Below are 20,888 nucleotides of genomic sequence, written 5' to 3'. Positions count from 1 at the left end.
ACAGTCCATATTTCAGAGTAGTTTCAAGTTATGTTAATTACGTATGTTATAATTTGACTAGAGCTTCCCTGGTGGCTCAAACAGTAAAGAATCTGCCTGAAATGCGGGAGACCTGGGTTCGATCCCTGGGTTGGGAAGATCCCCTGGAGAAGGAAATGACAACCCACTCCAGTATTCTTGCCTGGAGAATCCCATGGACAGAGAAGCCTGGTGGGCTACAGTCCATGGGGTCACAAAGAGTTGGACATGACTGAGCAACTAACACACACACACACACAAAATTTAAGCTATATCATATATATAATGAAAGTTTCTCTGTCATGTTTGACTTATTATGTGCGACTCCATGGACTGTAGGGGTTAATATGTCATTATAGGAGTTAATATGTCAGGCTCTGAAGTCAAATTCTTTGAATTTAAATGGTCCCTCCACCATTGGATGACTGAGCATGTTATCTATCTGTGTCTCAGTCTCTTCTTCTCAATGTATAATAATAGAATCTCTCTCCTGGTGTGAGAGTTGAACGATTTAATATGGTAGAATTTTGTATGGTACCGAGTACCCAGTAAACATTCCTTTTGAGCTATTATGGTTTTGTTTATTTCACCACCAGAAAATAAGAATGCCTTCCTTTTTTGACTTATATAGCTGTTATCATAATTGATAACAGCTGGAATCATGATTTTAGAGAGAAGCAAGCAATGTATTTCTAGTTTTTTTTCCTACTCCAGAATCCAAATGCCTTCAAGTTACTGCTCTCTGAATTCTCTTTTGAGAGTCTTATTAATTTAATAATATAGGAAGCTTTTTAGAGGAAAAAGTTTGATGATTTAATGCTATCCTCTCAGTGTTTTAAGGTGAAAGTGAATGTGAAAGTCGCTCAGTCATGTCCAACTCTTTGTGACCCCAATTTTCCAGCTGAGAATACTGGAGTGGGTAGCCTTTCCCTTCTCCAGGGGATCTTCCCAACCCAGGGGAAGATTTATTTTATTTTAAAAATAAATATGATTATTTGTTTTTTTTTTCAGGACATATTTTCAGGATATCATGAATTGGTGATATTCAAAATCTTTCTTAAGTAGAATGAACTTAGTTACTATTCAAATGGTAGTGCTTTCTCAGCTGTTTGCACTTGTTATTTAGTTTGGAGGATTAAGCATACTATAAAATCTAAAACTACAGACTTGTTTTCTTAATGTGCTTGTTTATTCTCTGCAACATGAGAGAAGGGAATATAAATAAAGTTTTGTACATAGTAGGCACCCAGTAAATGCTTTGGAAAGAAATAAATGAACTAGGTTTTTTCATATCATTTTTTATCTTTCTGCAGGTTACAGAAAAATCTATATCCTATCAAAACTTATTTTTACTATAGACTGTGGACATACTATTATTTATCAGTTTGATTTGTATTTCTCAGTTGATATATACAGAAGAGAGCCAAGCACATAAGACCTTCCCTTTTATCCATAAATACTTTTTTAGTCTTTATTGATCATTACTTTAGATGTTTAAATAGTGAGAACTTGTCCTCATGAGAATAGTTTTCTTTTTAACATTATTTAAAATCTGCTCTTTTGAAAGTTTCTTAAATATTCAGTGTCAGGAAGTAAGTCTTTTTGTTTACTGAAACCTGTCATAAGGAAAATGTTAATAGTTTCCTTATAGCTGCCTTTAAAAAAAAAAAAAAAAAAGGTTCTTTGAAAAGAGCATTGTTTCTTCTCATAGAGGTAATCAAAAGTAATAGAGGGCTATACTCATTGTGCCTAAGGAGACAGAGATTACTTCATGGAAAGAGTAATTTAGATGGGGTCATTAAGAATGTGTTGGATTTGTATGGGATGCAAATGGAGAAAAATATGCAGTCCAATAAAATACCCCGAAGCCGAAATAAGCCAGTCCTTTTCAGGTAATATATAGTCTGGTTGGAGAAATTTGAAGTCAGATTGTGGAGGAAAGTCAGTCTACTTCCTTTTGGATCACCTATTATATGACAAAGCTTAATTCATGTCACTGAAACTGAAGTAAAACTATAGATTAGGGTAGTAAATATTTTAATATAAGTTTTATCAGATTATATATTCCTTAATGCTGCATAGACACTATGTTGCTTCAAAATGAATAACTTGAAGAGAGATTACATTTTGGTGTATTTCAAAGAATTTGAAGTTTCATAAATGAAAATATTAAAAAATTATTTTCATAGTAATCCCTATAACCAAAAAAATGTGTCAATTTTTAAGCTAGTGAAGTTGAACAACACAAGGAAACTGTAACCATTGGTCTGAATCATCATTTAGATGATTCATCTTGCCAGTGTCCCCTCCACAATGACCTAACTGAAGCCGAGAGTTGTACTCCTCGGCATAAAGTAGATCAGAAATCCTCAAGCTTCTGAGTGTATCAGAATCATCAGGAGAGCCAGTTAAAATACACACTGCTGGTCCCCAGGCTTAGATATGATAGGGCCTGAGAATTTGTTTTAGTAGCAAAGAATTACATATGATAGGGCCTGAGAATTTATCTTAGTAGCAAAGAAAACTAAGTAATTATCTGAAATGATTATTAAGATTCTTCTTCCTTTTTAAAATCCTTTTTTATCAAGTTTTTAAAACTTTTTATTGTATATTGGAGTATAGCCAATTCACACTGTTGTGATAGTTTCAGGTGGACAGCAAAGGGACTCAGCCATATACATACATACATATATATGTATGTATGTATCCATTCTCCCCTCTCATCCAGGCTGCCACATAACATTGAGCACAGTCCCTTGTGCTGTACAGTTAAGTTCTTGTTGGTTATCCATTTTAAATACAGGAGTTTGTTCCTGCCCATCCCAAATTCCCCAACTATCCCTTCCCCCAGTTTCCCCCCATACCCATAAGTTCATTCTCTTAAGTCTGTGAGTCGGTTTCTATAAAGGGTATCATACGATATTTCTCTTTCTCTGTCTGACCTACTTCACTCAGCATGATAATCTCTAGGTCCATCCATGATGCTGCAAATAGCATTATTTCATTTTTAATGGCTGAGTATTATTCCTTTATATATCTGTACATCTTCTTTATCCATTCCTCTGTTGATAAACATTTAGGTTGCTTCCTTGTCTTGGCTATTGTAAACAGTCCTGCAGTGAGCATTGGGGTGCATGTGTCCTTTCAGATCATGTTTTTCTCCAGATATGTGTGCAGGAATGGGATTTATGGGTCACATGTAGCTCTATTTTTTGTTTTTTGTTTTTTTTTTTTAAGAAAACTTCACACTGTTCTCTATAGTGGCTGTACCAGTTTACATTCCTACCAACAGTGTAGAGGGGTTCCCTTCTCTCTACACCCTCTCCAGCATTTATTGTCTGGATTTTGATGATGGCCCTTTTGACTGGTGTGAGGCAATATCTCATTGTAGTTTTTATTTTTATTTCTCTATTAAACAGCAGTGTTGAATACATTTTCGTATGCCTCTTGGCATCTATATGTCTTCTTTGGAGAAATGTCTATTTAGGTCTTTGGCCCATTTTTTGATTGGGTTGTTTTTAAGATGTTAAAGCCCCATGAGCTGTTTGTAAATTTTGGAGACTAATCAATTATTGATTCCATTATTTGCAGCAATTTTCTCCCATTCTGTGGGTTATCTTCTTGTCTTCTCTGATTTCTTTTGCTGTACAAAAGCTTTTCAGCTTAATTAGATTTCTATTACTGTGATTTATGTCAAAGAGTGTTTTGCCTATGTTTTCTTCTATGAGCTTTATACTGTCGGGTCTTCAATTTAGGTTTTTAATCCATTTGGAGTTAATTTTGTGTATGTTGTTAAAGAATGTTCTAATTTCATTTTTTTTTTTTTACACATAGCTGTCCAGTTTTTCCAATTTATTGAAGAGACTGTCTTTTCTCCATTGTATATTCTTCCTCCTTTGTCAAAGATAAGTTGCCTACAGATGTGTGGGTTTATTTCTGGGCTTTCTATCCTGTTCATTGATCTATATTTCTGTTTTTGTGCCAGATTCATACTATTTTGATGACTGTAGCTTTGCAGTATAGTCTGAAACCAGGAAGCCTGATTCCTCCAACTTCATTTTTCTTTCTTAAAGTTGCTTTGGCTCTTCAGAGTCTTTTGTGTCTCCATACAAATTTAAATTTTTTTTCTAGTTTTATGAAAAATGCCACTGTAGATTGCCTTGTGTAATATAGTCATTTTGACAATATTGATTCTTCTATCCAAGAACATCCTATACCTTTCCATCTGTTTGTGTCATCTTCAGTTTCTTTCATCATCATCTTACAGTTTTCAGAGTACAGGTGTTTTGTCTCATTGGGTAGGGTTATTCCTAGGTATTTTTTACTTTTTGAGGCAATACTAAATGTGATTGTTTCTTTAATTTCTTTCTAATCTTTCGTTGTTAGTATATAGAAATGCAGCATATTTCTGTGCTCTAATTTTGATCCTGCAACTTCACTAAATTCATCGGTGAGGTCTAGTAGCTTTTGGTAGCATCTTTCGGATTTTCTGTGTATAATATCACGGCATCTGCAAACAGTGACTGTTTTTCTTTTCCAATTTAGATTCCTTTTATTTCTTGTTCTTCTCTGATTGCTGTGGCTAGGATATCCAAAATTATGTTGAATAAAAGTGGTGAAATAGATATCCCTGTCTTGGTCCTGATCTTAGAGGAAATGTTTTTAGCTTTTTGCTGTTGAGTATGATGTTAGCTGTAGATTTGTTTTATATGGCCTTTATTATGTTGAGGTATGTACACTCCGTGCTCAGTTTCTGGAGAACTTTTATCATAAATAGTTGCTGAGTTTTGTCAAAACCTTTTCCTGCATCTTTTGAAATGATCATGTGTTTTTTTCCTTCAATTTTTTGATGTGGTTTATCACACTGATTTGAGGATAGTGAAAAATCCTTGACTCCTTGGGTTAAATCCCACTGTTCATGGTGTATGATTCTTTTAATGTATTGTTGGATTCAGATTCCTAGTATTTTGTTGAGGATTTATGCACCTGTGTTCATCAGTGATTTTGCCCTGTCATTTTCCTTTTTTTGTGATATCTTTGGTTTTTGTGTCAAGGTGATATGGACTCACAGAATGAGTTTGATAGTTTTCTTTCCTCTGCAATTTTTTGGAACAGTTTCGGGAGGATTATTGTTAGCTCTTCTTGGAATTTGCCTGTGAAGTCATCAGGTCTTGGACTTTTGTTTTTTGGGAGTTTTTAAATCACAGTTTCAATTTCAGTGCAGTGATTGGTCTCTTCATATTTTCTGTTTCTTCCTGGTTCAGTCTTGGGAGAATGTACCTTTCTAAAAATTTGTCCATTTTTCCTAGGTTGTCCACTTGGCATACATGTTGTTGCATACTTGTTGCTCTTACAGTTTCTTGTAAGAGTCTCTTATGATCCTTTGGCTAAAGGTTTATCAATTTTGTTTATCTTTTCAAAGAACCAGATTTTAGTTTCATTGATCTTTGAATTTTTTTATTTTTGGTCTCTGTTTCATTTACTTCTACTCTGATCTTTATGATTTCTTTCCTTCTGCTAACTTTGATTCTGTTTATTATTCTTTCTCTGGTTGCTTTAGGTGTAAGGTTAGGTTGCTTATTTGAGATATTTCCTATTTCCTGAGGGATGATTGTATCATTGTAAACATCCCCCTTAGAATTGCTTTTGTTGTATTCTATAGGTTTTTAATTGATGTGCTTTTCATTTTCATTTGTTTCAAGGTATTTGATTTCCTCTTTGATTTCTTCACTATTTTTCTTGTAGTTTATTTCTAATCTCATAGCATTGTGATTGGAAAAGGTGTTAAGATTTCAGTTTTCTTAATTTTACCAAGGCTTACCTTGTTGCCCAGACCGTGGTCAATCCTGGACAATGTTCCATGTGCACTTGAGAAGAATGTATATTATGCTGTTGGATGGAATCCTCTTTAAATATCAATTAAGTAGGTCTGGTCTAATGTTTCATTTAAGGCTCTAACCTTACTGATTTTCTGTTTGGATGATCTGTCCATTGATGAAGTGGGGTGTTACAAAGAACATGAGAGATTCAAGGAGAAAGAATAAGTAGAGGTATAAAAAACAATAAGTACAGTTTTGAGATTGGTTCCAGTTAATTATTAAATATTCAAAAGGAAAATTAAGAATAACTCTACACTATATACTATTAATTTCAGCAGTATATATTCTCTTTAATCCAAAAAATTGTCTTCACCTACAATTATAAAAATATTTCCATGTCTCTAATGCAAATAGACTTCCCTGGTGGCTCAGATGGTAAAGAATCTGCCTGCAGTGCAGTAGACCCTGGTTCGATCCCTATGTCAGGAAGATCCCCTGGAGAAGGAAATGGCAATCCACTCCAGCATTCTTGCCTGGAGATTTCCATGGTCAGAGAAGCCTGGCGGGCCTCAATCCATGTGGTCGCAAAGAATTAGAAATGCAAATAACAGGAAAATTTAATTAACACCTCTTATTAGCAAGAAGAGATAAGAAAGCCTTCTTCAGCGATCAATGCAAAAAAATAGAGGAAAACAACAGAATGGGAAAGACTAGGGATCTCTTCAAGAAAATGAGAGATACCAAAGGAACATTTCATGCAAAGATGGGCTCGATAAAGGACAGAAATGGTATGGACCTAACAGAAGCAGAAGATATTAAGAAGAGATGGCAAGAATACGCAGAAGAACTGTACAAAAAAGATCTTCACGACCCAGATAATCACGATGGTGTGATCACTGACCTAGAGCCAGACATCCTGGAATGTGAAGTCAAGTGGGCCTTAGAAAGCATCGCTATGAACAAAGCTAGTGGAGGTGATGGAATCCAGTTGAGCTATTCCAAATCCTGAAAGAGGATGCTGTGAAAGTGCTGCACTCAATATGTCATCAAATTTGGAAAACTCAGCAGTGGCCACAGGACTGGAAAAGGTCAGTTTTCATTCCAGTCCCAAAGAAAGGCAATGCCAAAGAATGCTCAAACTACTGCACAATTGCACTCATCTCACACACTAGTAAAGTAATGCTCAAAATTCTCCAAGCCAGGCTTCAGCCATATGTGAACCGTGAACTTCCTGATGTTCAAGCTGGTTTTAGAAAAGGCAGAGGATCAAATTGCCAACATCCACTAGATCATGGAAAAAGCAAGAGAGTTCTAGAAAAGCATCTATTTCTGCTTTATTGACTATGCCAAAGCCTTTGACTGTGTGGATCACAATAAACTGTGGAAAATTCTTCAAGAGATGGGAATACCAGACCACCTAATCTGCCTCTTGAGAAATTTGTATGCAAGTCAGGAAGCAACAGTTAGAACTGACATGGAACAACAGACTGGTTCCAAATAGGAAAAGGAATTCGTCAAGGCTGTATATTGTCACGCTGCTTATTTAACTTATATGCAGAGTACGTGATGAGAAACGCTGGACTGGAAGAAGCACAAGCTGGAATCAAGATTGCCGGGAGAAATACCAATAACCTCAGATATGCAGATCACACCACCCTTATGGCAGAAAGTGAAGAGGAACTCAAAAGCCTCTTGATGAAAGTGAAAGTGGAGAGTGAAAAAGTTGGCTTAAAGTTCAACATTCAGAAAACGAAGATCATGGCATCCAGTCCCATCACTTCATGGGAAATAGATGGGGAAACAGTGGAAGCAGTGTCAGACTTTATTTTTCTGGGCCCCAAAATCACTGCAGATGGTGACTGCAGCCATGAAATTAAAAGACGCTTACTCCTTGGAAGGAAAGTTATGACCAACCTAGGTAGCATATTCAAAAGCAGAGACATTACTTTGCCAACAAAGGTCCGTCTAGTCAAGGCTATGGTTTTTCCTGTGGTCATATATGGATGTGAAAATTGGACTGTGAAGAAGGCTGAGCACCGAAGAATTGATGCTTTTGAACTGTGGTGTTGGAGAAGACTCTTGAGAGTCCCTTGGACTGCAAGGAGATCCAACCAGTCCCCATTCTGAAGGAGATCAGCCCTGGGATTTCTTTGGAAGGAATGATGCTAAAGCTGAAACTCCAGTACTTTGGCCACCTCATGCGAAGAGTTGACTCATTGGAAAAGACTCTGATGCTGGGAAGGATTGGGGGCAGGAGTAGAAGGGGACAACAGAGGATGAGATGGCTGGATGGCATCACTGACTCGATGGATGTAAGTCTCAGTGAACTCCGGGAGTTGGTGATGGACAGGGAGGCCTGGCGTGTTGCAATTCACGGGGTCGCAAAGAGTCGGACACGACTGAGCGACTGATCTGATCTGTTTCTCTTTATACTTCCAGTCAGGGACAAAATAAGGTAGTTACAGTGAACATTAATTTTGTTTTATATATACTTTGTCCCTTGACTATTTAACATCATAGATTTGAATAAGACACACTCCCTGAATTTTTTAAATATTTTCTTAAATTTCATGGAGTACATTTTAAAATCTCCTGAAATTTTAATTTACAGATATTAACTTTAAAAAGCCATTCTTTTTTGTATGAAGATGAATTTTCTTAAAATATTGATAGCCTCTTTTCAAAATACATTCCTCTTTGAACTTGCAGTGTATAGTAATAGCTTCATAGTTAGATATTGCGTCTTTTATGCCTTATAATTATTAATCTTCTTCTTTGAGAATTTTCTTACAAGAAGGATAGAAATATACTCTTCATTTGCATGCAGTGATGCAAGCTGACATTGGAATTCCAGTAACGCCTGTTACGAAATGAAGAAAAGTGGGACTAAGTTTCCTATTAAAAGCATTGAGCCCATTAAATAAACTCCATGTGATGGTTGATACCATTTGATACATGATTTATTAAGGGAAGCAGTTTTGAATCAGAGGTTCTTAAGATAGACTCTCTACTCAAGTGGTGAGTTTCAGTCAGAATTATATCGATAACAAGACATTATTTAAATGATTAAATAAAACTAAGAAAGGATTATCTGTATCTATGATATTATAAGCTTCTCATTTGTTTACCTTGTGAAGGGTAGAATGGGATTTGTCTAACAAACTATATAATAAGTGGTAATTCCAGGATAAGAATAAAGCAGAAAATGAAGATCTTAGCTTAGTTGAACAGAGGATACATGTTTAGTTGAAAGCAGTGAAACCTTTAACAGAAATTTTGATCATAAACTTTTCACCAAATCATGGGAAAACCAATGATACTGTACTCCCTTGAGCATTAAGAGATTAGGAGATGTTGTATTCCCAGTGAGTATCAACTTTTCAAATTATTTATTTCCAAACCAATTTCTCATCTTTTTGGAATCATGGACTTCCCTTGGGAAATTGTTGGTCTATGAACTTCTGAAAGTATTAAGTTCACTGTGTTTAGAAACCCCCTGAAGCCCATTTTGAAATTCTGAAAAGGTGTTTTTCAATCATAAGTAATACATAAAACTATTTTTAAAAAATGAAACCCCCTGTGTTGACATGTTACAGTTTAAAATCTTAAATACGTACAACATAAAGTCTGATATTAACTTATTATGCATCTACTCATATTAATACATAACTATAAAATAAAAACATTTATAGGTTAAATAATGTTACAAACTGCTGCTGCTGCTGCTAAGTCGCTTCAGTCGTGTCCGACTCTGTGTGACCCCATAGATGGCAGCCCACCAGGCTCCCCCGTCCCTGGGATTCTCCAGGCAAGAACGCTGGAGTGGGTTGCCATTGCCTTCTCCAGTGCATGAAAGTGAAAAGTGAAAGTGAAGTCGCTCAGTTGTGTCTGACTGTTAGCGACCCCATGGACTACAGGCTAGCAGGCTCCTCCATCCATGGGATTTTCCAGGCAAAAGTACTGGAGTGGGGTGCCATTGCCTTACTAGCAAAATGTAATCCAGCAGTATTAATGTGACAGACAGGAATACTGAAACTAAATTATCACTTGCTAGTGTGAAGATACCCATAATATAGTATGAGTTCCAGTTTAGAATGCTGTTAATGTCCTATCCCATGCACATATTCTTATAGTACTTTACTTGAACTACTTCATGTTGTTGTTATTCAGTCGCCCAGTCATGTCTAGCTCTTTGCAACCCTATGGACTGCAGCATGCCAGGCCTCCCTGTCCCTCACCATCTCCTGGAGTTTGCCCAAGTTCATGTTCAAATTGCATTGGTGATGCCATCCAGCCATCTCATCCTCTGATGCCCTCTTCTTCTTCTGCCCACAGTCTTTCCCAGTGTCAGGGACTTTTCCAGTGAGTAACCATTCTCATCAGATGGCCAAAATACTGGGGCTTCAGCATCAGTCTTTCTAGTAAATATTCAGGGTTGATACCCCTTAAGATTGACTAGTTTGATCTTCTTGCTGTTCAAGGGACTTTCAGGAGTCTTCTCCAACACCGCAGAATGAACGCATCAATTGTTTGGCGTTCTGCCTTGTTTATGGTCCAGCTCTTACAATTGTACATGACCAGTGGCAAGACTGTAGCCTTGAGTATATGGACCTTTGTCAGCAGAGTAATGTCTTTGCTTTTCAACATATTGTCTAGGTTTGTCATCGCTTTCCTGCCAAGAAGCAATCGTCTTCTAATTTCATGGCTGCAGTCACCATCTGCAGTGATTTTGGAGCCCAAGAAAAGGAAGTCTGTCACTACTTCCACCTTTTCCCCTTCTATTTGCTATGAAGTAATGGGACTGGATGCCATGATCTTAGTTTTTTTAATATTTAATCTTAAGAGGCTGCTTTGCTCTGCTTCTCACCCTCATCAAGAGGCTCTTTAGTTCTTTGCTTTCTGCCATTAGAGTGATATCATCTGCATATCTGAGTATCTGAGGTTGTTGATGTTTCTCCCGACTATCTTGATCCCAGCTTGTAACTCATCCAGCCCGGCATTTCTCATGATGTGCTCAGCATATAGTTTAAATAAACAGAGTGACAGCAGACAGCCCTGTCCTACTCCTTTCTTGATCTTGAAACAATCAGGTGTTCCATACAGGGTTCTAACTGTTCCTTCTTGACCCGCATACAAGTTTCTCAGGAGACGGTAAGATGGTCTGGTATTCCCATCTCTCTTAGAGCTTCCCACAGTTTGTCATGATCCACACAGTAAAAGGCTTTAGCTTAGTTGATTAAACAGAGATAGATGTTTTTCTGAAATTCCCTTGCCTTCTCTATAATCCAGCAAATGTTGGCAATTTGATCTCTAGTTCCTCTTCCTTTTATAAACCTAGCTTGGACATCTGGAAGTTCTTGGTTTGCCTAATGCTAAAGCCTAGCATGCAAGATTTTAAGCATGACCTTACTAGCATGGGAGATGAGTGCAGTTGTCCCATGGCACGCGCATTCTTCTTGGGAACTGGGATGAGAATTGACCTTTTCCTGTTGTCTTTTCCAGATTTGCTGACATAATGAATGCAGAACCTTGATGGCATCATCCTTTAAGGATTTAGATAGTTCTGCTGGAATTTCATTGCATTCACTAGCTTTATAAACAGCAGTACTTCTTAAGGCCCACTTAACTTCACATTCCAGAATGTCTGGCTCTGGGTGACTAACCACACCATTGTAGTAATCCAGTTCTTTAAGATATTTTTTGTACAGTTCTTTTGTGTATTCTTTCCATCTCTTCTTGATCTCTTCAGCGTCTGTTAGGTCTCTGCCATTTTTATCATTTATTGTTCCCATCTTTGGGTGGAATGCTCCCTCGATGTTCCCAGTTTTCCTGAAGAGATCTCTAGTCTTTCACCTTTCAGTTTTTTTCTTCTGTTATTAAGCACTGTTCATTAAAGAAGGCCTTCTTGTCTCTGCATAGCTAGATTGAAATAGCTGCATTTGACTGGATATACCTTTCCCTCTCTCCCTTGCTTTTCCCTTCTCTTCATTCTTCTGCTGTTTGTAAAGCCTCCTCAGATAACGACTGTACCTTCTTGCTTTTCTTCTTCTTTGGAATGGTTATGTTTGCCACCTCCTGTATAGTATTACGGACCTCTGTCCATAGTTTTTCAGGCACACTAGTCCCTTATATCTATCTGTTACCTCTACTGCAAATTCATATGGGATTTGATTTGAGTCATACCTGGCTGGCCTAGTGTTTTTCCCAGTTTTCTTCAGCTTGAGCCTGAATTTTGCTATGAGAAGCTGATGATCTGAGCCACAGTCATCTCCAGGTCTTGTTTTTGCTGACTGTATACAGCTTCATCATTTTCAGCTACAAAGAACGTAATCAATTTGATTTCAGTATTGACCATGTGGTGATGTCCATGTGTAAAGTCATCTCTTGTGTTGTTGAAAAAGGGTATTTGCTATGACTAGTGCATTGTCTTGCCAGAATTCAGTTATCCTTTGCTCTGCTTCATTTTGTGCTCCAAGGCCAAACTTGCCTGTTACTCCAGGTATCTCTTGACTTCCTGCTTTTGCGTTCAAATCCTCAATGATGAATAGAACATCTTTTTTAGGTGTTAGTTCTAGCAGGTCTTCAGAGTCTTCATAGAACTGATCAGCTTCAGCTGCTTCGGCATCAGTGGTAGAGGCATAGACATGGATTACTGTGATGTCGAATAGCTTGCCTCGGAAACAAACAGAGATCATTCTGTCATTTTTGAGGCTGTACCCAAGTGCTGCATTTCAGACTTTTTCGTTGACTAAGAGGGCTACTCTGTTTCTTCTATGGGATTCTTGCCCACAGTAGTAGATACGGTCATCTGAATTAAACTCTCCCATTCCCGTCCATTTTAGTTTGCTGATTCCTACAATGTTAGTGTTTATTCTTCCCATCTCCTGCTTGACCATGTCCAGTTTCCCTTGATTCATGGACTATTTCTGATTCCTATACAATACTCTTCTTGGCAGCATTAGGTTTTACTTTCATCACCAGACACATCCACAGCTGAGTGTCATATCCGCTTTGGTCCAGCCACTTCATTCCTTCCAGGACTATTGGTAATTCTCCTCTGCTCACCTTCCGACCTGGGAGACTCATCTTTTGGTGTCGTTTTTTTTTTTTTGGCCTTTTATACAGTTCATGAGTTTCTCATGGCAAGTATACTGGGGCAGTTTGCCATTCCCTCCTCCAGAGAATCATATTTTGTCAGAACTGCTTCATAACCTCCATTTACTCAGGATGCTGTAATATAGTTTTCAAGGTACTCTGCCTCTGTTGTATTAGCCTGCAACAATTAAAGTAGTCTTGCTGTTTGATACCAACTCAGTCAAAAACACTGAAATCACAGGATGGTATTAAGTCGTAAGGTATCAGCCAGGTGATTTAGACTCTGCCTTCCTTAAGTCCAATATAGATCCTCACAGAAAAGAAGACACAAGACATGACAACTTTTATAAGGACTCTTGGGTTTCTTGAAGAAGAAATGTTTCTATCAATACCTTTTTTAAAAAGTTGGCTAAGCTCTAAATATGAAATTAAGATGTCACTGGTTAAATAAATGCAAAATAGCCACATTGTATGCCCCTGTGTGCTAGATATTACCTGGGTTTCAGGATTATAGTAAAAATGAATGAAACAAGGTTCTTGATTGTAAGACTCTTAATGGTTCATTAAAAGTTTAGTGTTGTTGAGAAGGATGAGTGAACAAATAACTTCAGTATACACCTCAGCCTAAAGTGTTTTGATAGAAATAGATAAGGTAGGAGCTTACCAAATGCATGCTGATTTAGACAGACCAGTGTGACTAATAGAAAACATTTTGCTAACCTGGTTCGATGCACGATACTGGATGCTTGGGGCTAGTGCACTGGGACGACCCAGAGGGATGGTATGGGGAGGGAGGAGGGAGGAGGGTTCAGGATGGGGAACACGTGTATACCTGTGGCGGATTCATTTTGATATTTGGCAAAACTAATACAATTATGTAAAATTTAAAAATAAAATAAAATTAGAAAAATAAAAAAATTAAAAAAAAGAAAACATTTTGCTAACCTGTAACTGCCTTTGGTTTTGGGGGTGGGGAGACAAAACCACTTTTGGTTGTCTACAGGCTTCTTGCTAGCTTGCTATTTCTAGTTAGAATTTCTTCTCATCTCACCTTCACCATTTTTCATTTACTATAGTAGGAACACTCATTTAAAAAATTCTTATGAGACTCTTGGGAAGGAAAAAATTTTCTCTGCCCTCCTAGTTTCTTCTGGTTGGTTTAAGAACTAAAATAACATGGGATTATTGACAGAGTTACAGAAGAAAAACTAAAGTTTACTAATGTATATATGGGAGAGATCCAGAAAAAATGTGAATAACTCATCAAAATGACTGAAGTCTTCACCCTAAATTCCATCCTCAGCTAAAGACAAAAGAGGATGTTGGAGATAGTAGTTTGAGATCTCAAAGGGGAGGAAAACAATTGACATGCAGGTAGAAAAGCAAATGTTTGGTAAATAAATATTTGCTGCTGCCACACAGAGACAGTGAATGGGACCTAAAGAAGAATTTTTAACAAGCAAACTTCACCAGGTACCTCCCTGTCTAGGCACATAATTCATACTGTGATTAATCTATGGTGAATAGGTCCCTTCCTGGAACAGATCCTCTAACTAACATTTTTTTAGGCAGCTTTGGGGAAGGTCAAAGTTTCTTCCTTTTGAGATTTGATTGGTTTCAGCTCAAAAATAATCTTTATGCCAAAAAGGTATTTTAGAGTGGAGAGTTGTGCCACCCCTATAAGACTTTAACCAGCCCTCTGATTTTAACAGAATATTTTAAGCCTGGTATATCTTAAAAAAAAATAAAAGTAATGAGATAATTTTGATAAATGGAAAAACTGATTTCCAGTGCAATAGTTACATTAATGATAGCACAGGGAAACCAGATTTGCCACCCCAAAATGTTTCTGGCATTTCAAGCTTAAAACAGTCTATGCAAGCCCCTGGAAGCACATTTGACCTTACCCCTAACTCCCTGAAAAGTTTAGATATAGTACCTATGCCAAGAATAGACCATTCAGCAGAAATATCTGCAAAGAACACAGTTAGGTGTGATAGGTGAAACGCTCGGAGATTTAGAGTCCACTCTGTGTCCTGTTGTCTCTGCTGCTGCTGCTAAGTCACTTCAGTCGTGTCCGACTCTGTGTGACCCCATAGATGGCAGCCCACCAGGCTTCCCCGTCCCTGGCATTCTCCAAGCAAGAACACTAGAGTGGGATGCCATTTCCTTCTCCAATGCATGAAAGTGAAAAGTGAAAGTGAAGTCGCTCAGTTGTGTCTGACTCTTAGCGACCCCATAGATTGCAGCCCACCAGGCTCCTCCATCCATGGGATTTTCCAGGCAAGAATACCGGAGTGGGGTGCCATTGCCTTCTCTGTGTCTCTGCAAGGTCTACCAAACATTTGTTTTCCTAACATTTGCTTTTCCATTTCCATGCCTTCATCACATCTGTGTCAACCCTTCCCCAATACCCTCCTTGGTCTTTAGCTGAAGATGGTATTTATGGTGAAGGTTTCATCCATTTTGGGGAGTTACTTGGTTTTTCTGGATCTCTTTCATGTATGTACATGTGTATGTGTGTTTGTGTGCACATGTGCTCAGTGATGTCTGACTCTTTGTGACTCCATGAACTATAGCCCACCAGGCTCCTCTCTTGACGATATTTTCCAAGCAAGGATAACTGCAGCAGTATTTTGTACCCCAGGACAAAATACTTCCTAACCCAGGGATTGAACCCACATCTCTTGTGTCTCCTGCATTGGCAGGCAAATTCTTTACACTGCGCCACTTGGGAAGCCCCTTTGGTTTTCTCCTCTTAATATGTCTCGTATCAATACAAGTCTTAGACCAGCCAAAGAACCTAGGAAAATAGAAGATAATTTCTTCTTCCTGCTCAGTTACTCCTTTTTCTATAGCCATGGTACAATAATGTTTAAATCTCTGGTTAGTTGTCACTATGAGCATTCATTTTTGAGCTATTGTTTCTCTTTGTATATGAATTCCATGTCCCATATTTAGTATAGGTTCTGTCAATTCCAAATAATATGCAATATAGTTTTCTTTACTGTTGTGGGAAAATAGTGCTAGTATCTATCTTGAACTTCACTTAAATTTAATATGCCTAAAAACTTTTTTATTACCTTTTGTTGGCAGTTTTGAAGTTCTTTCTCACTTTCAGAGTTTAATGTATTGTTTAGTTTAAGGTATTATTAAACTATTATTTGTTTATTAGTAGTAGTATTTACTATTAAACTGATAAACTAGAATAATGTTATATTTTAGTTTAATTTATTATTTAGCTTTTCTTTGTAAGAAAGATGCCTGAAAGTATTGCAGAAAATAAGATTGCTTATCTCTTTAATATTTAATTAACATATTGATATTTATTTTTGAACAGAATTCAGTATTTAAAGTTTAGAGTGATGACTGTGTACCAAGTACTGTGTTAAGTATTAGCTATATTATCTCTTTTCATTCTGCCAGGAGATAATTATCAGTATTAACCTGTTTTGTAGGCTAGAAGGTAAGGCTTAGAAAGATTATGTAAGCAACTTTATCAGGGTCATGTACGTGATCAAGGGCAATATGAAGTGTTTTACTAAAGGGTCTTTATACTCCTGACTCAGAGGCCTGCCAGGGGATCACTGTTTCCTGAGAGTTTGTTACCACAACTGGAGTCAGTTCTGTGCCCATCTTTGTTTCCAACAGTGATCTAATGACAGTGTATATAAAGTTCACAGATAACAGTGACAGTGCTCAGAGAAGGGCATAGACAGAAGGGTAAGCTTAACATTTTAACTGGATAGAATCACTATCTAAAATACTTTTCGAGATGCCTGAAGTGTGAAAATTCAATACATGCATCTCAAGGAGAGTTTTTGGCTTGTGCCATTGAGGGAAAGAAATCTAACCTTTCCAAATGCATGATGGAAGAAAGGTTTTCACATAAAACAGGTCAGAATGTAATATAGGATAAATAAAAGTGGGCACGTTGCACTAGGGAAATTTTTGGTTGGCTTTTTAAATGAATCAGTGTCTTCATTCAACATTGAGTGCTTACTATATGCTAGAAACTATTCTGAGGTTGGGAAAACAGGCCTAAATCCCTGCCTTAGTGGTACTTAGATTGTAGAATCCGAGGAGTTACTTTTAGTTTTTTAATGTGCCTAATTAGACCTACTTGTAAATTAAAGATGGTTTATGAATTCAGTGGTGAATCATTATCCAAAGTGAATCATCAGTGGCATTCTTAAATATCTGACCTATGAGTTTAGATGACGGCTCAAGGGTTTCTCTTCGTGGGCACTATAGTGTGTTCAACCCTTGGCAGAGGTGAATACTATGCTTGGTTTCCTAGTCTGCAGCTAGTAAATGACCCAGTTAATTGTAAATGGTTTAAATAAAGCTAACAATATAATTTGAAATTTGGGAGATGTTTTTGAAGGTCGGGAGAATAGTGATAAGTTAAAGAGAAGCATTTATCTCAAGAATACTTAAAGAAATGATCCTCCTTTGGCATAAGAAATTTGCTACAGTATACTAATTTCTACTAATACTTTTGACAGTTGTCTAAGCTTTAGCCATTTTTGATTCTGGAGATCTAAAAGTGAGATTTTTAATTTTAAAATATTACCCTGGGATTTTAAGTATAGTTTTATCTGAAGGAATGTGGGCTTCAAGGAGCTAAAATATGCTCTGAAGGCTACTCCTAAGTCTGGGGTTACAGTATCAAACAATTTAATGGACTTCATCTTGAACTAATATTCTTTATGAAGAGACACTGCTTTACCAATTGTGAAATACATAAAAGATTCTGGAAACAAATGAGTTTCTTATCAACATCCAGGCAAACTCTTCCACATAGACTTTGGATATATTTTGGGTCGAGATCCAAAGCCTCTTCCTCCTCCCATGAAGCTGAATAAAGAAATGGTGGAAGGAATGGGAGGCACACAGAGCGAACAGTACCAAGAGTTCCGAAAACAGTGTTACACAGCTTTTCTCCACCTTCGAAGGTAAGTTGATTTGCTTGACATACAGAATTTTGGTAAATTCATTTCACAAATCAAGAAAAATATTTGTTTAAATGTATTCCCTGGTGGTTCCATGGTAAAGAATCCACCTGCCAATGCAGGAGATGTGGGTTCAGTCCCTGGGCTGGGAAGAACCTCTGGAGAATGAAGTATTCTTGCCTGGGAAATCCCATGGATAGAGGAGCCTGGAGAGCTATAGTCCATGCGGTCGCAGAAGAGTTAGACATGACTTAAAAGACTAAAACAATAACAATTCATTTTTTTAGCATCATTCTTTTTCAGAATGACACAGGCAACAGTATTTGTTAACATATATTTGATGACTGTTTTGATAAGCAGTCTGATTTCAAAGGAAAAAGACAATTTCTTGCTTTCTCACTAATTATCTGACTGCTCAATCCCACCAAATCTCAGGGAGGTTGACATTACACGAGAATGAACCATTTAGCTAACTTGGAATGATTAGCTAGATAATTTTTATTCTTTAACACCTTTATCAGCCTTAGTTTTAGTTGTTCTTGAGGAGCATTCTGAGGTTTGTTAAATAATTGAATAAGTGTTGCATATGGTTTTCTCTGTCTTTAGTACCACATCAGTCATTCTTCTTTAAAAAAAAACTATTAATTTTTTCCTCTATCCTTTTTTTCCCAAGGCCACTATATCTCTGCTTCCTTCATCCAAATTTACTTAGGACTGAACATCATGTGGAGAAGGCAATGGCAACCCACTCCAGTACTCTTGCTTGGAAAATCCCATGGATGGAGGAGCCTGGTAGGCTGCAGTCCATGGGGTCACTAAGAGTCGGGCATGACTGAACGACTTCATTTTCACTCTTCACTTTCATGCATTGGAGAAGGAAATGACTACCCACTCCAGTATTCTTGCCTGGAGAATCCCAGGGACGGGGGAGCCTAGTGGGCTGCCGTCTATGGGGTTGCACAGAGTCAGACACTACTGAAGCGACTTAGCAGCAGCAGCAATAGAACGTCATGTATCATCAGGAAAAAGATAAATTAAAAGTCATGTTTGTTACATTCAGGACTTGGCTCTGATGATTAGTCAAAAATGATGGATCATTTGACCCTAAAAACTCCATTTTTAACCTAACTAACGCAAAATGAGTATTCTTAGTCCACCGGAAATATCCCAGCTCGGGAGACCACCTGTATTCTCTTCCAGGTGAATATATAACCAGTAGAAATGAGTTGCCTATGCATGTGGGCACTGTCTTTTCTGTCTTTGTAACTTCAGTTTATGGACACTCAGAATATGTATGTTGAATAAAATCCTTCAATATTTGTATGAAAATTCCTGCTTCATATCTTGAGTGAAGCCATGTTCCCAGGTGATATTGATGCTACTGGTCCCAGGTGAATGGCTGTCCTATATTAATGAGTTTCATCTTTGCAGTGGCTCACTACTTCACCGTTAACTCAGGCTCCACTGCTGTCACAGATTTTAATGTACATTTTACAGACAGCCACGTTATTATCCTTTGGGTGGTAGAGTGGCTCAGTTTTACTTTCTCGAAATGCTGAAAGAATAATGAGAAGATGAGTGCCTGATGATGCAGAAGCACTTTCAGAGATGAAAGTTCCACTTTAATACCTGGAATTTTTAATTTAAAATAGTCATAGCTAGATGAAAGTTTGGCGATCTCAGTGAGGAGACAGACAAGATAATATGAAATGATAACTAGAGAAATGTCAAAGGTGCTCTCCGTTATTGAAAGCAGAAAGAAAACATTGAGCTTTATAAACTGTCGTTGATAATGGATAAGTAGCAATTCAGCAAAATGAGAAAATAGAAGCAGATTGTTTGTGCAAAGCCAAAGTTAACTTTCTCACTACTAAGAAAAATCATGAAGACTAATCTACCTCACTTTATGTTAAGTCTTCATGAACATAGTTTTAATGTTTTATTTTCAGGAATTTCACTGTTAAAATTAGCTGGGCCTTAATATTTTTGTCAACATTTATTTCTTAGTGTTATATTTTAGAATATGCTTCTGTTAGTAAAAAATTTCCCTTAGGACATAAGAATTAGCCAGATAGCCAAAAGTTTGTTTACAGTTGACACATTTATTATTAGGGTATCAACCTTGTTCTTGTTCTTTTCATGGTTTTTGTTGATTGCTAATCAATAAGAAATCATTGAATACATTGTGGACCACATAAACTAAGCAGTCTCATTTGAACTAAGTTATGAATGGTTATAGTTATACAGATGCCAGAACACATTTTATGGAGTGATTTTCATGTAACAAAATGCATTTTTATACCAATAATGAATTGGAAATTTTATTTTTTGAGTACTCTTATGGCAGCAGGAGTAATGCTCAAACATTGTAAAAGTTAAGTATTGAAGGAAAACATAAACTTCTCTTAATCCATGTTTATGCCAAACACCATGCTGGACACCGGTGATACAAAGAGAGCCTAAACTTTTCAGTAAAAATAATGAAGTTAGGAATGCATTTTGCTGTATTAAGCAAAGTTCTCACACTGTCATGTCTTAAGTCACCAAATAGTGAATCTGTGGATCAAACTACTTTTCATTGTTAACCTCATTTTTTTTTTTCCCTCCTGGAACTCTAGTACACTTATTAAAGAAATATTTATATAGAATTCTACTCTGATATTCACTGCATCCAAAATGGATAAATGTAGGGGAAGCAGACCTCTGAAATGCCATAAAAACCTCACTTGATGTAGTTAATGATTTTTATTCTTAGTATTGAAGATTTTTACTGAAAAATCTAGAGCATCTTTATATAGTCAATGAGTAACTTGATGATTGGTATAAACTTGGGTAAGAGAAAGAGTATGTTTCCTTGAACTCTGTGCTTTACCTACTCCTTTATCAAAATCTTATTTATATCACATCCATCCTTACATCTTTGTCTAGAGTTGGTTTTGCACTTTTCTCACTCTCATTTTTTAACCTTAACCTTATATTTTCTTTTGATGATGGTTTTAAA

At 37.1% G+C, this 20,888-nt stretch overlaps 1 protein-coding gene across 1 annotated transcript in view; it reads left to right on the top strand.

Annotated features, from left to right (window-relative positions):
* PIK3C3 (phosphatidylinositol 3-kinase catalytic subunit type 3) overlaps window positions 1-20,888 on the top strand; it is a 164,464-nt gene that overhangs the window by 129,834 nt on the left and 13,742 nt on the right. Inside the window, 1 exon segment of the mRNA NM_001099067.1 lies at window positions 17,722-17,890. Coding sequence (NP_001092537.1) covers window positions 17,722-17,890 — 169 coding nt within the window.

This window comes from Bos taurus, chromosome 24 (genome assembly GCF_002263795.3).
Source record: "Bos taurus isolate L1 Dominette 01449 registration number 42190680 breed Hereford chromosome 24, ARS-UCD2.0, whole genome shotgun sequence".
NCBI classification, from domain to species: Eukaryota; Metazoa; Chordata; class Mammalia; order Artiodactyla; family Bovidae; genus Bos; species Bos taurus.
Note: the sequence above shows the minus strand (reverse complement) of the source record. Positions and strands in the feature narration are given on the sequence as shown.